This window comes from Melozone crissalis, unplaced genomic scaffold (genome assembly GCF_028551555.1).
Source record: "Melozone crissalis strain CALT ecotype California unplaced genomic scaffold, PUWL_Pcris_2 ptg000068l_1, whole genome shotgun sequence".
Taxonomy (NCBI): Eukaryota; Metazoa; Chordata; class Aves; order Passeriformes; family Passerellidae; genus Melozone; species Melozone crissalis.
This window is the reverse complement of record NW_026535846.1, coordinates 21,284,717-21,300,974: the sequence shown is the minus strand read 5'-3', so window position 1 is coordinate 21,300,974 and position 16,258 is coordinate 21,284,717. Positions and strand designations below refer to the sequence as shown.

Here is a 16,258-nt window from a genome sequence, read left to right as displayed (position 1 = left end):
CTATTTACTTGTATAAATAATAAATATGCACATTTACTATATATATTTTATAACATATATATATTTCATGTATTTCATGTATAAAATATATATATATTTATTTGCATAAATAGCATAGCTGTTTATTTGTTATTCTCTCTCAGGTGAGGAAATGAGGAACTCTGTGTGTGAAGGCTCCTTGCACACTCAGAGCTCACACTTCAGAGGTTTGATGGGACACTCATTACCATCCCTGCACTGCTGGCACAACTCCTGAGCTGTGGCTTTTCAAGTATCACACTACAATTTACTAATAGATTTTATAACACAATTAATAATACATTTAATAAATTTAATAATACAATTGATAATACAATTTATTAATTGTATTATTTTAATACCATTTAAAAATTTTAATACAATTTTGAATACCATTTTAATTTTTAAAAATTTAATTGTATCATAAATGGTATTATTTTCACAGCCCACTACAGAAGAGGAGTTGCTCCATTACTGCTTTTCCCTTTTTTTCCTCAGCTCAATCAATACCAGACAAGCACAATCCACGTGGATTATCAATGCTTACAGGTTACATAATCCCACAATCCCAAATGAAATGCTGGCAGCATTTCATGGCAAAGCCAAACCTGCTACCTTGAGGTGCTCTGCCTGCTGCTCACCTTTGCTCGCACTCTCAACGTGCTGCAGCTCATCCGGGAATTTCAGGATGTCCCTGTAATTCTCCTCACAGATCTCTGCCAGGAAATGCAGCAGGGTGGTTTTCTGATCTGATGATTTTGTATCTCGAATCTAAAACGTGAACACAGGAGAAAGCAAAAATAAAGAAAAAATAAATTCTTAAAACATTTCAATAAAGTGAATATTGCAGACTTCAACTCGTTAGCAAAAAGTTACCTACGTGGGTTGCCTGCAAATAAACAGATTTTAAAAAATTAAATTTCTTGAATTCTTCATAATTTAGGTTTAGAAGAAATCTACCCTAAGATGTATTTTAAGAAATTATGATTAATTTTGATGAGAACAAGATCTGATGTAAAGGTCTGAGATTTGAGCATTGCCAGTTCAGAATCCCCCAGATAAAAAATTGCTGTGTACAGAGATGAAACAGAACTGAAATCAGAGCATTCCTTCAATGCCATAAATGTCAAATCTCTACAGGAATCCCTGAAATTCTGCATGTACACCAAGCTAACAGTCAGAATTTGCATTCTGACCGGTCAAACTAAAGTAACTCCTTGCTGTAAATTCACTATTTTTTCTTGGAGAAAATCTAAGCCATGCTGTGTTAGGCTAAAGACTTGGAGAACAATTCTACAGAGAAACACAAAATAAATGCACCCTGCCTTAGCAGAACACAGAATAACAGAACAGCAAGGCAATCCTGACTGCAGCTGAAGGAATCTAATGCTTCCAGCTGTATTTATGAAAAGCTGCAGGAAAACTCTGCACAATGGGAAGTAACAGGTAAATGAATATTTTTGCTGTTCTTTTGACTGCAGAGGCATTTTTAGTGGTCTGAAACAGACCAGTATTCTTGGAAGTGATAAAACTCTGTTCTCCATTAGCCTGAGTGCATGAACAGCTGAAAGGAGGTTTTTAGTTAAAAAAATAAAAATCTGAACTAATTGTTAGAATATAGGAGCAGTGGCACTTTCCAATACCCTTATGGCTCAATCCCATGGCACAGTGCACATGCCTACACAAAGGAACATGAACTTGAGAGAATGAGAGAACAAATTTAACACCAAATTCCCGAGTTTGCCCATTTTTGTGCTGTGAAGGAGGAATGTGTGGGCTGATGGAAGATCCAGGAGCAGAGATTTATCCACAAAGGCAAGACAGAGTAGGTGCAAGGAAGAGCCTGAGAGGAGCACACTCCACTTGACACAGAATTTGTAATGCATCTGGAAAGAATTGTTTTAACAATATTTTACTCATCTCATACAGTTCTTACACAGAAGTAAGCTACAACATGCACAACAAATGAAATAAAGGATTTATTTAAGAAGAATACATAAATGCTTGTGTAAAATCTCCTATTTGTTTTCTCATTCTCTAAATCACTTGAAGTTCTAATTCTATAATCCTCATGACAGGCTTGCCATCGATGTTCAATTTAATAGAGGCCTTTCAGCTTTAAGGATTACCCTGTTAGGAATAAATGAGTGCAGTGGAAAAACAGGCTTTTAAAAATATAAGGTATTTAGGCAATTAAGAAAGCAATTTAATTCATACCAATTCAGCGATTAAAGACTAAACAATGCTCAGTAATGGTATGCAGTTAAAGGGCTTTCATGTGTTACATACACACAAGTTCTCCTGACTTGAAAAAAATGGTAGATTTACTGGCTAAACATCTGCATGGAAAAAAGAAATTGCATTTCAATTTGTCTGTGAACAACAGTAGTGGGATTTGCAGACTTTGATCTCTCTGACATCATGGAGTGGATAAAGCACTTTTTTTCTAAATGGGCAAAATTATTTTGCTTTCAAATTACAACAGGAATATGTTTTGCCACCAAGAGCAACATCACAATAAGAGTCAGCATTAGCACCTTGTAGTAAAGGTAAACATCTAAATAAATATCTAAAAAACCATTTATTTAGAACTTGAACAAATGTATCAAATTAATTTATTTGGCCCAATCATAAACAAGTCTCTGCTATATTCATCTTTACTTTTAACACAATGGATGCAGATAGGTCTGCTTTAGAATCAATAGATACTTAGAATCAATAGCTGTACTTTAAAAATCAAGTCCTAAGCCCACTCATATAATGAAACTTAAGATAGGTGCTGTTTGAGTGTAGTTTACCACATAATATTTAAATATAAAAATAGAAATGAAAGGTAGGAACTGGACAGGTGGCAGCTTGGTGGTGTCTGTATCACACCCTGTACTTGTATTCAATATACACTCACATTCAATATACACTCACATTCAATATACACTCACATTCAATATACACTCACATTATTTTAACTTTTTACAATAAATGCAATACTTTTTACATTCAGCTTTTTCCTTGCAGTAATTTGCCCAGTAGATGTAACATTCCTTGGCTTGTAAAGAACCCGATGGCTTAGCCTGATTTCTGCTGCTCTACACACTCCAGCCAAGTGGATGGAAAGCAACAAGAGCCATTTAAGTTGTGCTTACAAGAGCAGGGGCTGGATTTGGATGAACCTCGTGGGTCCTTTCCAACTCAGGATATTCTACCATTCTATGATTCAGGATAAATTTTTAACACTGTGGTGTTCAAATTTTAAAATACAGGTTTGGAGTCCAGGGCCTTTCCTTGCCCGGGAGGTGGAATTTGGAAATAAGACATTCAGTTTAAAAATAAATGAAATAAATTGCCAGATCAGTGGGGGCTAGAGGAGGCAGCTCCAGCTGAATGCTGAAGCATCAATTTGAGGGTCAACACCATGAGATCCAGGGCCTGGGGAAGGATTAAAGGCCAAGGGACACAGAGCACAACCACTCAAATATGAGTTGCACAGTAAGATGTTTAATTCTGTAAGCCAGGAAAACACCACCAGAACAAAACTCTCCCTCAGCACAGAGTAAACATTTATTTAACCCATGCCAAACACACATAACACTGCCAGGATGGGCTTGGGTTCTCCCAGGTACAGCAGCTCCCAGGTGTGAGGGTTAAACGTGGCAGCCAATGCAAGGAAAAATTTATGTAGGAGCCATCACTGGAGTGACACTTTATTATAGCTATAAAAAGGCTCTCTATTGATTTTTATGAGATTATAGACCTTCTCCTACCCTAGAAATCCTTCCCCCCTTGCCAGAACAAGGGCTGCTGGACAATAAATGTCCCCTCATCAGTAATGCTCAGCCTGGATAAACAGCTTGTCTTGTTCTATTTGCACCTTGAACAAAAAGCATCATAGCAGCACTTAACAGATGAACACACATTGATCCAGCCAGAGCACGGCAAAAGCTTTACTGAAACTGAGCTCTTGGTCCTCACTTGAATTCTGCCCCACAGCTGTACCTGCACATCCCTAAAACAAACCTCCTTCCTTTCAGTCCATTCCTATGGAGCAGAACTTTGGAGCTCCTGAGGGGGCTCAAAAAGCAGCTGGATCCTCTGGACATATTGAAAAACACAGCAAACTCCAGTGGATTAGTGCAGCAGCCCCCTCAGCCTGAGCACTTTCCCTGCTGTATTTCTATTGCTGTGTTTTTGCTGCTGTATTTCTATTGCTATATTTCTGTAGCTGTATTTCTGTTTTCACAGAGCATCCCAAGCTCAGGCACTGAAGACGCTCTGCTGCAGGCTCAGGAGTAGCTGCTCTCCCTGGCCAGTCTCAACACATCCCAGGAATTCTGATGCTGATGTCTCCCATTTGAACAACATTAAGTTCTCTGCCTTCTGCCAAGGGTTGTTTACAGATCATTTCTATCTCCAATAACATCATACACTGCAATATAACATCCAGGGAGATAATCTGTTTTTAAGGATGTGCAATTACTCCTCCGTCATTAGCTTTCTAGCTCAGGCCAGACAAGTTGGAATGGTGCTTTTTTTTTATTCTCTTTACCATGTTTTAATAAAAGTTTTAGCAAAACCAGATCTGTGTATGAAATGACCAGCTCTGTTGTAAAATCATTTATTTTCCAAAACCAAACGTTTATCCCAGATCAATACTTGCCTTTTTTCTCCTCTTTTTTTCAGACTGCATAATGTAAGCACTGCATCCAGTAAACAGACAATTAATTTTAAGATTGTTCAAGAAACAAGCAAAAAGAAAAAAAATCAATACAAAACTCTGGTTGTATTGAAAAGTGAATTCATCACATTATGACCCCACATCATGAAGAGCTTGTATTCTGCACAAAGAAATGTGTACACGGACACCTTGCTGACAGCTGGCTAAAAAATAATAAAAATCTCTTTTCATGGGCAGAAAGTTCCACTAAATGACAGTCACTGGTCTGAAAAAGGAATTATTATAACTATACAGTTATATATAGTCAATATAATATATGTATATAGTTAATATAATAGATATAGTTATATATAGTTAATATATGTATATAGTTAATATAATAGATATAGTTATATATAGTTAATATAATATATATAGATAGTTAATATAACTATAAAAGGAGTTATTATGAAATGCAAAATAAAGGCTCCCAAATTCTGCTAGACAAGCCTGAAGGCTGGAATACATTCTTTAGGAGCAAAAAATAAAGACACCTTCAAATTACCCAAGGAATGCTGGGGCTGCTGACTGTATTTCCTGCCCACGATTAAACTCAGGGTGCAGTCAGTAAAATGCCCCGAGTGATGCTGTCCCAGCTTTGTGCCCTGGTTCTGTGCTGGGTCCCAGGAGCTGCCCCGTGCCTGCACTGACCTTGCAGAGGAAGCTGATGTTGAAGCCCAGGGACTGCGCGTTCCTGGAGCCAGAGTTCATGTAGTTGCCCAGGAACAGCACCAGCTCCAGCAGCTTGCTGAAGCTCTCGCTCTTCTTGAGCTCCTCGCAGGCCAGGGTGACAGCCATGATGTCGGGCTTGATGTTGTTGACGTGCTCCTCGAACATGAGGCGGAACAGGATCCCGTTGAGCCGCGCGCGCAGCATCTTCACCGAGCTCATCTGCAAAACACACCAAACTCTGGCTGAGAGGGAAGCTCAAATCACCAACGGCTCAAAATGCTCAATTTCTCACTGTTAGAATGCAGCACTGTCACAGACATGTTTTCTGAAAAATAATTTCCTTAGGATTTTCCCTCCTGAGAAGCTGGGAGGCCTCAGGAACAAAATGCAAACAATGGTTATCTGCTGCTGTGAGATGCAACAGGTGCATCTGGGATTGGTCTCATGTGGTTGTTTCTAATTAATGGCCAATCACAGTCAGCTGGCTCACAGTCTGTCCAAGTCACAAACCCTTATCATTCCTTCTTTTTCTACTCTTAGCCTTCTGACGAAATCCTTTCTTCTATTCTCTTAGTATAGTTTTAATGCAATATATATCATAAAATAATAAATCAAGCCTTGTGAAACATGGAGTCAGATCCTCGTCTCTTCCCTCATCCCCAGACCCCAGTGAACACGGTCACACAGCACCAGCCAGCAAGCCAAGAGCTTCCCTGTGTGTTTGCACTGCCTGCCTTGTGTTTCCAGCACCCCAGGATCCCTCTGTGCACCTCCCTCCGTGTTTCTGACATTTGGCAAAACAGAGCACAGCACTCATCCCTTCCTGCTCTGGTAAAAAGATGGGAGGATATAAATCCTGACAAGGAGGTTACAATCCTGATGTTGTAACACAGCAGATACTGACAATAATCTACAATGCTGATTCATTAATTTAAATCCCCAAGACCAAATTCACCAGCCCAGGTCACAAAATATCTTTCATATTTTGCACGAGTGATCAGAGTTATTTCCTCCCACTTAGCACACCATAATCCACAAGAGAAATTTAAATTAAGGAAAAAAGATGTACTGAGCATTGTTAAACCACTTGATATTTTTAATTTAATTGCAAGAATGGTTATGTTCCAAATCATGTTCCAAATCTAGCTCATCTTACTTAGCAGAACACAGAAAGATTTCTTCCCCAGTGTATTCACCATCAGGGGTGTTACTGAAGCCAGAGAAGCTTTGCTATGTCACAAATCACAGATCTTGACTGGCAAAACAGGAAGATTTCGATGTGCTCCTGTTTCTGTTGGCCAAAATTTGGCCATGGTCTTTTGAAGAACTGTGATTTTTCTGCCAGTGCTATCTCCCAGCAGGCAGCAGAAGCAATAACTTTCACAGGAAGGACTTGAGTGGCCTGAATAATAATGAATTCATTCTAAAATGAACATAAACATGAAGGCTCCAGATGGTCTCAAACAATTCCTATGATCAGGCTGGAACAAGGAAAAGGAAAGGATCAGAAAAGAAGCATCTCAGCAGAACTAGTGATCTTTTTTTATAAATCTCCATTGTCACAAATTTCTCTCTGAGCCTCTATAAGCCAAAATCATTGAAAGTCTTGAAACATTATTCTTCTAATCATCCTGTATTTCAGAAATATCACACTGAAAACATCTGCCTTGAAAGGATCTACTTACACTAATCTGCAGTAGATGGAAATTAAAATTAATCACATAATTTGCTTTAACTTTTGTAGAACAATCTCCAATTGCTGTTTTTACTCAAAATGGCACAGAAAAAAAAATTGTTCAAAGCTTTAGATCCTAAAACCAGAGTGCAACAAAGTACAAGCCCACAGGAGAGTGTGACATAAACATCAGTGAAGAATAATCCTTAAACTTGAGAGGAGTGTCCTTTCTTCTTTAATCCTGTGTAGTGTCATGGAACACTGATCATTCATTAGCTTCTGACCACCAACCCAGCAGGAAGTTTTAAAATATTATGCAGGTCAGGGAATGGAATTAAAACTATCTTGGTAATTTCCCAAGAGCTGTTTTCATGTGGGTTTTTCCTCAAGCCCAGAACATTTTTATACACAAAATGCCCTTTAGGTATCAGCAGAAGATGGCCATAAATGATATTTTAGTTCCTCCTTTTTGGGCCTGTTTCTAAATGCACATGTTCAGTGCCAGAGAAAGAGTGATCAGGTGCTGAATTTGGAGCAATCTCCTAGAATTAGGTAAGGAGCAAAGCCTACATTCACTTGGAAAGCTCAAATTCTTTATGGCTCTAAATAAAATTAGTGTCAAAGGCATATATATATCTATATATATAAATATAAGAAATGAAATATTCCAACAGGTGCATGGAACAGCAAGCAATGGCTCCCCCTACAAACAGTTAAAGAGGCAAGAACACCAAGAAAATGGATATTTCTTTTCCAGCTGCCTGTCAGTGATGGGCTGCATGTCATTATTTCCCCTTCTGGGCTCTCATAAAGGCCTTGTCTGAACTCTCTACCTAATCAAGTTCTTTATGCTTTATTATCATCATTCAATTCTCAAGCCCTGTATTAAAACGAGGATCAAAGGCTACTGGAGAAAGGCAAAAAGCACAATTAAATTTGCCTCACTTCCTAAGAAAAAGCTGACATTCCTCTAATAAAAATTTGTCAACTTACTAAGACAACTTAGCCTCTTACCTATGTTACATTAAAGTTGCCTTTTTTTTCCCCCTGGAAACATTCTAGGAAGATTAATTCTGCAGCAGCTCACAAAATTACAATGAGGCCAAACAAGCAGCCAATAAATTCAATTTAAAGGACTGAATGGCTCCAAACCAATGGAGGTGCAATGAAGTTGTACAATTCTCAATTCACTTTGTCAGCCAGGACTGGTTACACAGGAAAAAAGGGTCACAGAAAATGCAAGTTTACACAACCCCCCAGTCAAATTTAGGCTTTTGTAACACTAAAAATGTTCAACTGGCACTGAAGTGGAAATTCAGCTCCCCACTGAAGCTGCAGCTGTTCCCATATCATAACAAATGAACTCTTGAAGGTTTAGGTGCAGAACTCAGGTAACATCCTGCCCAGCTGAGTCCAAGTTACACAGCTGATCCAGTAATTTTTCTATTTTTTTATTTTTTAATTTTTTCTATTTTTTTTTTTTTTTTTTTTAAATTCTAACTTTTTTTCTGTTTTTCTTGCTCTACTTCAACATCAATGCAAACTTTCCTTTAGAGGAACTTGTGATGCCTTTTTTGATCCCAGGATATAACTTCAAAAAGTTCCAATAACTAATTAGAATATATAATTGGTTTTAACATTCATCTAAATGAAAATGCAGCTCTAATTTTCATTTACATATCAGCTGAATATTAAGTTAATCGGTTCCTTCAAGTAAGTTAATCTTTTACTAAGTATGGCTTTTCTACAAAAATTTTAAGCAACTTATTCCAACCTTTATTAAATTTGATGGGCAAAGTGATTATCCAATTAACATATCTTAATAATTAACATACCTAAAGTTACATAAAAATAAGGGGACACACTTTGTAGTCTGTCTTCTATTCTTAAAGCCAAGGTTAAGATTATTATTAATGAGAACTTGCAAAATTAATTTGACACATTGGAAAAAAGAACTTCAGCCAAGACTTGAGGTTCAGCAGCATTTCTTGCACTTTAAGGGACAGTTGCAGGATAAAATAATCAGAAAGAAATTCTGCATTTTAGCACCAGTGATGAGTTAGAGGCCTCCAGAAATCAGACAGAAGCAGGACCCATAAGGCAAAGTGCTGCTTTTTATTAAAGCAGATGGTAAAGCTGAATAAGCAAACAAGCTTCAGGAAACTTGGTTCCTTCATAAGGCAAACAGCACCATTTGGAGATGTTTGATTAAGCAGTTTTTGCTAATTAACGTTGCATTAAATACTTGGAAACTCTCTCAACTTGCTCTAGTCAGTGTTTCCTCAGAAATCACGGAACAGTGACTGTGGCCACACTGGGACTGCTGGGAATAATGGGATTTTTGTGTTTTTTTCAATATCCAGAGCCAGGCCAGCTGGAACCCTGACCTGGAGGAGCCCCAGACATGGAGAGCAGCATCCTCACCCAGAAATATCAGCTGAGACAGGGCAGGGGATGTCAGCATCCATCCTCACCCAGAAATATCAGCTGAGACAGGGCAGGGGATGTCAGCATCCATCCTCACCCAGAAATACCAGCTGAGACAGGGCAGGGGATGTCAGCATCCATCCTCACCCAGAAATACCAGCTGAGACAGGGCAGGGGATGTTTGTAAAGGGAATTTGTGTCAGGAGAAGGAAACAGGGCAGGAGATGATCCAAGTTAAGAGATCAGGGTGAAGCACTGAGGAATTTACAGCAGGAAAACAGTGGAATGCCTACACAGCCCTTTCAATCAAGGTCATTATGATGCACAATTTTCCAATTTCTTGGCTGATTTTAAGCAGGAAACTGAACAGATTTCCCAAACATCAGAGGCTTCCTTTGTCCTAACACCTCCAGCTTGCCTGCTCCCATTGAGCATTTCCCTTCAACACACTCCACAAAACTGCACAAAACCCTGCACGAAACTCAAGGAATTCCTCACTTTATCTGACAATATCTAGGTAGAGAGGAATATACCCATAAATAGATGTATATATAAAATAATCTATAATATATGCATATATTACAATATAGATACTCATAGATAAGTTTTGGTCTGTCTAAAGACATAATACACATATTTTAAATATAAATGCATGCTATTATTGCTTCTAAGAAAGCAGCAAATATGTATTTATAGAGATTTTTAGATTGTTACTGATCAATAAACGGCAATGTTTTACCTCTTGTAGTAAGGTTAATTAATGTATCCCACTTCTACCAAAATTCCTCATCCTTGTTTGGAAATAAAAGATTTTTGCAACTTGATGCCATTTATTAAAAGAAAAGGAAATCAATAGGCTAAAGTTTTTCAAAAGAAGTCATTGATATCTTTCATTTCCTAAATCCTCTCCAAAAATCTCATTAGGACAAATCATTCTGTTACTTCGCCAACTGAAAAATAATTAAAAAAAAAAAAAGCACTCAAAAGCCACTTCTGCAGCCACATTATGCTCAAATCAGAGCTTTTTAGTAAAAAAGTCTTCTAAGAGGGCCTCTATTTCTGTTTTAATGCATTTTAATGTACATAATGCCTTAAAAATCCAGCAAGAGCAAGCGCAGCTCCTGCGGAGCTGGGGATAAATCCTGAGCACGTTCCAGAGCTCTCATCATCATTTTAATCTGCTGGGCTGAGAGGGGAAGGGAAACCAGGAGCTCATTTGCCTAAGGACTCCTGAGGTCCTTGGAAAGCCAGGAGCAGAAAGAGATTCCCAAGGGTGGCACAGAAATCAGGGTCCCACCCTCACCCCCCAGCATGGATTAAAGAGTTCCTGAAAATGCTGGAATTCCCAAAAATGCTGGAACTCCCGAAAATGCTGGAACTCCCAAAAATGCTGGAATTCCCAAAAATGCCAGAACTCCCAAAAATGCTGGAACTCCCTCCCAGAGGGGCCCCAGCCATTCTGGCAGCCCTGCTCCTGAACAGATCCAGGGACTGAGAGGAGCAGTGTCTGCCACATCTGTATCTTGCAGATCTCAAGGTGCCAAAATACAGATGCGGTATTTAAAATACTTATGATTGAATAATAGTTTATTTTAAGAAATACTCAGTAAAAGTGGAGATTTGCATTTAATATATAATATTTTTAAAACAATGCATTGAAATATTGCATTTTGAAAAGGGCAAAGTGCATTGAGAGGAGCAGAACACAAGCTACAATTTCAGTTCTGGTGTAAATTCACACCTCTCCTTGAGCCATTCTGCAAGGTTGGGTGGTATGAATACAGATGTTTGGTATGGGTATGCATACATACATAGAAAATATGGATATACATACATATAAAATATGGATATTTTAACTCTTTTAGCTGCTTACAGGTTTTGATATAAAACAAATTTATCAGAGTTGTCAAGGCCAAGGGGTAACTGCGTCTCCTGCAGGCTCCTGGAATTTATCTGCTTGAAGGCAGAGGGTTCTCCAGAACTGTTCAATAAACATTCAAGGCAAGACAGGCAGACAAAAGATTTGGTGTGTTACCTGAGTGCCTGTTGTTTTTAATGCTATACTGTAATTCCTCCCAGAAAAATAGCCAGAATCAGAGTGGCTCACGTTGGAAATGACCCTAAGGATGATCTGGCTGGTCACAGCCCTGCCCAGGCTGGCCCAATACACATTAAGATATTTTTTGATTATTACTTAGCAGGAAATAGTAACTTTTCCTATGGCAGGTCTTGCAAAAACACTAAAAGAAGATTTTTATGCTTAAACTTGTTTCTTTTTATGTGCCAAAATGGAGCTCTGTTGACCGATACATACCACAACTCCAAACTGCTCTGGCTCAGCAAGGTCGTTGTATTCATCCTTTAATTCAGCTAAGGCATTGAGCTCCTTCTGCTCAGGAAGATTCTTCACCAGGTTCTAAAACAAACAAGGCATTATATCAAATTTGTTACATTAAACTACCTAAGGTATTAAAAATAACACGCTCAAAATACCACAACATGGAAATGCACGAGGAAATTACGGGACGTTTATTTTATTTACGCAGCTCTAACTTTATATAAACATCAAATCAAAGCAGCAATTATTTAATACAGACATCAACTGCTCTGCTGCAGTCTCTGATTTGAGGAATGTATTTAAAGGTTAGAGTATCATTTCTCAGGGCCTGACAGCATCAACGAGTTTTGTCTCTACAATCTCCCTTTGCCCTAATGGTTGCATCTTGCTCATTAAATATCAATCAAGAAATAACTGGTCTGTGTAAAACATGACAGAAGCAGCAAAAAAAAAAAAAAATTAAAATCATTAGACATTCAAAGTACACTTAAAAATACCTTATAAAAAAGGTCAACAACCCAGAATTGTACAGATCTTATAGATGGCAAATATACAAGAATTCAGGGAAAAGTTCAATTTGCTTGCAGTGTTATTCACGTCCCCAATAGAAAATGTGAGTTATTGTATGATCTTAAGGTGTCAAAATACAGATGTGGTAAGTATTTAAAATACTTATATTAAGACTGAATAATAGTTTATTTTAAGAAATACTCAGTAAAAGTGTAGATTTGCATTTAATTTATAATATTTTCAAAACAATGCATTAAAATATTACATTTTTTAGAGTGTAAATTGCATGTAATACATAATATTTTCATATATATACAAGTTGAAATCCAAACAGTAAAATGTTTGTAGTAGAGGAGATCAATATGAAACTGCTCTGCATTTCAGCTATCCCAGGTGGGGTTGGTTCCTCCCCCTTGATTTTTGATTTTACTAAACCTGAAGGTTTCCTAATCATCTGATCTGCCATCTCTGCTCAATAAACCAAGTCCTCAATAAAATTAGGGCTTTGCACCTATTTTCAAATACTGAGGCAGCTCAGTTTAGACCAGAGTTCCCAGAATAACCATTCTGCAGGTCCAAGAAAGGAAGAAGAAATTAATTTAGAAAACCTTGGGGGAATGAGGCAAAGGTGCAAACAGGAGACAGGGAAGGATGAAAGGATAAATCCAGGCCCAGTGAGGGAGCAGGAATCTGTGGATGATGTTAAATAAAGCCACAGCAGCATTGCTGGGTGCTAAATCTCGGTGATTTTTAGTGTTTCCCTGTTCCCTGCTGTTTCGTCCGTCCTCAGAGAGCAGGAGGGGCCACGGGCACTCCTGCTCTCCTCCTGGAGGGAGGGAATCGGAGAGGGATGTGCAGAAATTGAATTCCATCCTCTCCACTCTCCAGCTGAGAGATTTGGGGCTCCAAATGAGACCGAACCAGCCTGAGAGCAGATTTACAGATGGGTTTGGAGCTGCAGCAGGATCCTGAAAGGTTCAGGGAGTTTCACCTCTCACCAGAGACTGGCAGAGCCGTTCCCACAAGGAACCTCCTGAAACTTCATTATGCACCTGCCTGGATCTTCATCAGCTTCTCTTCCAAGCTGAAACACCAGAATTCTCAAAGATTTCCTCTGGGGAGGGGAAATCCCAAGGAATTCTTTTGTTAACAGGGTCTCTGAAAGGCAGTTTCACATGGGACCATTTTCAGAAGCAGAATGAAATCAATGGGACAGGAAACACAAGTGATACCCTGCAGCTGATGCCCTGTCCTGCTCTTGAATTCTTACTCCTGCCTGCCATTTTCACATGGAAAATGAGCTATAACCAAAAGCAGAGGCATTTTCACATACCTGGATCAGGGATTCACTCAGCTTCTCCTCATCCACCTCTAAAATGATATTTTTTATTTCTTCGTAAGGCAAACGGAAGGAACCCAAAAATATTGCTGAAATTCAGTAACACATCATCAGAATCAAAAAGGTCAAAAAAGATTGAAAGACAAAGGCAAACTATTGCTAGCAACTCAAAAAGTCACATCTCCATCTAAATTGTTCCACAGTTAAGTCTCCCATATAAACAAATGCTAGGTAGGCACACTGCTGCACTTTGACTTATAATGGATTTCCTTTCAAAGAAATGAAACTATAACAACAATTTTAACTTTGAAATCAGCCTCAGCTTCTCCCTAGCAATGCTACTTTCCAATGAAGTTTCATCTTTATGAATGACATCTGAATTCCTACTTAAGCAGAACTACTCAGCCAATAATAGATATCTTTAGCTATTATTATTGGTTCTATAACCATGTATGAGTAGCTGTACAATTGGGTCAATGATATTGATGTGAGATCCTAGAAAAGATTTCACATCAAAGTGGTAACGAAGAGCTGGGCAAAGTAAGAAAAACGCCCAAACTCTACCACTTTTAGGGTAGCTGAACTTCTACAGGAGACACACAATTCAAACCCTTCAAAGATGGAGCTCTCAAAGCAATTTGATCTCAGAATGTTATAAAACCTCAAGAGAGCCCCATTCAGTAAACTACAAAGAATTCTTAACAGATGGATCAGCATAACATTGTGACAAAATGCTTTATGTTCAGCCTAACTAGTGTGGCTGATTATCCTGCATCCAAGCTTTCAAAATTTGAAGTTTTCCATCAATTGTGAACTCTTCTATCATAGCTCATTTTCTGCTCATGGATGTGGGACTAAACGATGCCCACATTTGGGTTTATACACTTATTGCCATGGGCACAGTTGGACCAGTGACATTTATGGTGTTTCTGATTCAGATAAAGGACACCACTACTGTTAATGATTGATTTCCCTGCATAATCAAGAGGAAAGAAGTGGGCTGGTTTTGCTCCCATCTGCAGCAGTAGTACCTGCACCTCTGTAGCCTATTTGGTAATCTGGTAATCCACCTTGCCTTGAACCTCCATTTCTGCATTGCTCTGACCAAAGGAACAATCTGGAATGGCCCCTAAACCCCAAACCCCACAAACACCACCCACGCCATGCTCTGCCCAAATCAGTGATCATTTAATTGCACTTCCAGTCCTGAGCAGTTAATTTTGCCAGTTAATTGAGAGAATTAACTGACAAAAACCCCAGGAACTCATTAAATCATTTTTCCCTGTTACTTTTTTTCATCTTTCCCAAGTTATGCAGTGAATTCAGAATGTGTATTTAAACACCACAGAATTTAAGACTCGTGTTCAAATTAGCAGATTTTGGAGAAAGTAATTGCACACGCAAACAAAAAAAGCCAATTTATGAACACTGAGGTGTAGATGCTGCTTAGACATTGACCTGATGTCCTTCACATCACTTACATAAGTTTTGTGCAGATTTTCCATCCAAAACTCTTAATTCTTTGATCTTCTTCTTTGACTGAGCTGCTTTCTTTTCTTCTGATTCTTCTACAGGCTTTTTGGCTGGAAAGAAGGTATTTATTAAATTCTATTCATTATTACAACAGTTCCATCTTAGCTAACAGCAAGTCCATTAGCAAGCCATAATAATACATCTTTCACAATCAGTTCAAGGCAAAGTGACTGCACTGCCTCCACCTGCTGTAAAATATCCAAACAAACAAAGCAAATGTCCAAAATGGAAAGGAACAAGAAATAAAAATACGACAATGAACAATTTTCCTGAGCAAATAATATTTATGTATTTTAACCCCGTGGAATTTCAGTTCAGCTCCAATTCATTGCAAGCATTTTTAAAAAACCAGGGATTTATTACCTCGAAGCACGTGAGTGCCCTCTATTGAAACATTAATAACATTTATAAGTTCTTCATCCAAAACCAACAACATAAATAATTTGAAATTTATCACACTGAACAAAGGTATGTTTTCATTAATTATGCTGTCAGTGGTAAAGAGCAAAACTTAGAAAACAGGGTATATTTTAGAGTGATTCCTTTTAAATTAGCAAGATTCACTAGTCTTTATATTCAGCACTTTAAATTATAAGGAAAGAAATGTGGCATTGGAGTACCTCAAATATAAGCTGATTTTTTGCACAATTTAAAACAGTCAATTTTTGCAGAATTTTCTTAAGCATTAAGTAAACCCATTAACAAGGATTTATTTCCTTTTAAATATCGCATAACATATTTGGCACTGAAGGAATAGAATCTTAATGTGCTTAACATTAATTGAACTTAATGAATATTTTAAGTCATTCAAAAGTAACTGAAAAACTGGAAAGTCAAATTAAGATGAAGTTTCGAGCAGACTGAATACAGTTTTGTTCTCTGAGCACTATTTTTTGTTGCACTGTAAGGAGCCATTGTGGGTTTAATTACAGGTATTTCCTAAGGAAAAAAATGTTAATTTTTAGTGAAGAATAGCATAAAACCAGTTTCAATCTTTTTAATAAAAAAATAAAAGAATGTAGAAACCAGGTATTT

The 16,258-nt window shown here is 38.0% G+C and overlaps 1 protein-coding gene across 2 annotated transcripts in view; it reads right to left on the bottom strand.

Moving 5' to 3' along the window:
• Nucleotides 1-16,258, bottom strand: part of DIAPH2 (diaphanous related formin 2) — a 167,078-nt gene that overhangs the window by 92,486 nt on the left and 58,334 nt on the right. For both annotated transcript variants that reach the window (XM_054289531.1, XM_054289532.1), the window contains 5 exons: nucleotides 15,172-15,273; nucleotides 13,685-13,779; nucleotides 11,818-11,919; nucleotides 5,381-5,620; nucleotides 660-789 (listed from right to left, as the gene is read on the bottom strand). In XM_054289531.1, coding sequence (XP_054145506.1) covers nucleotides 660-789; nucleotides 5,381-5,620; nucleotides 11,818-11,919; nucleotides 13,685-13,779; nucleotides 15,172-15,273 — 669 coding nt within the window. The remainder of the gene's footprint in view (nucleotides 1-659; nucleotides 790-5,380; nucleotides 5,621-11,817; nucleotides 11,920-13,684; nucleotides 13,780-15,171; nucleotides 15,274-16,258) is intronic.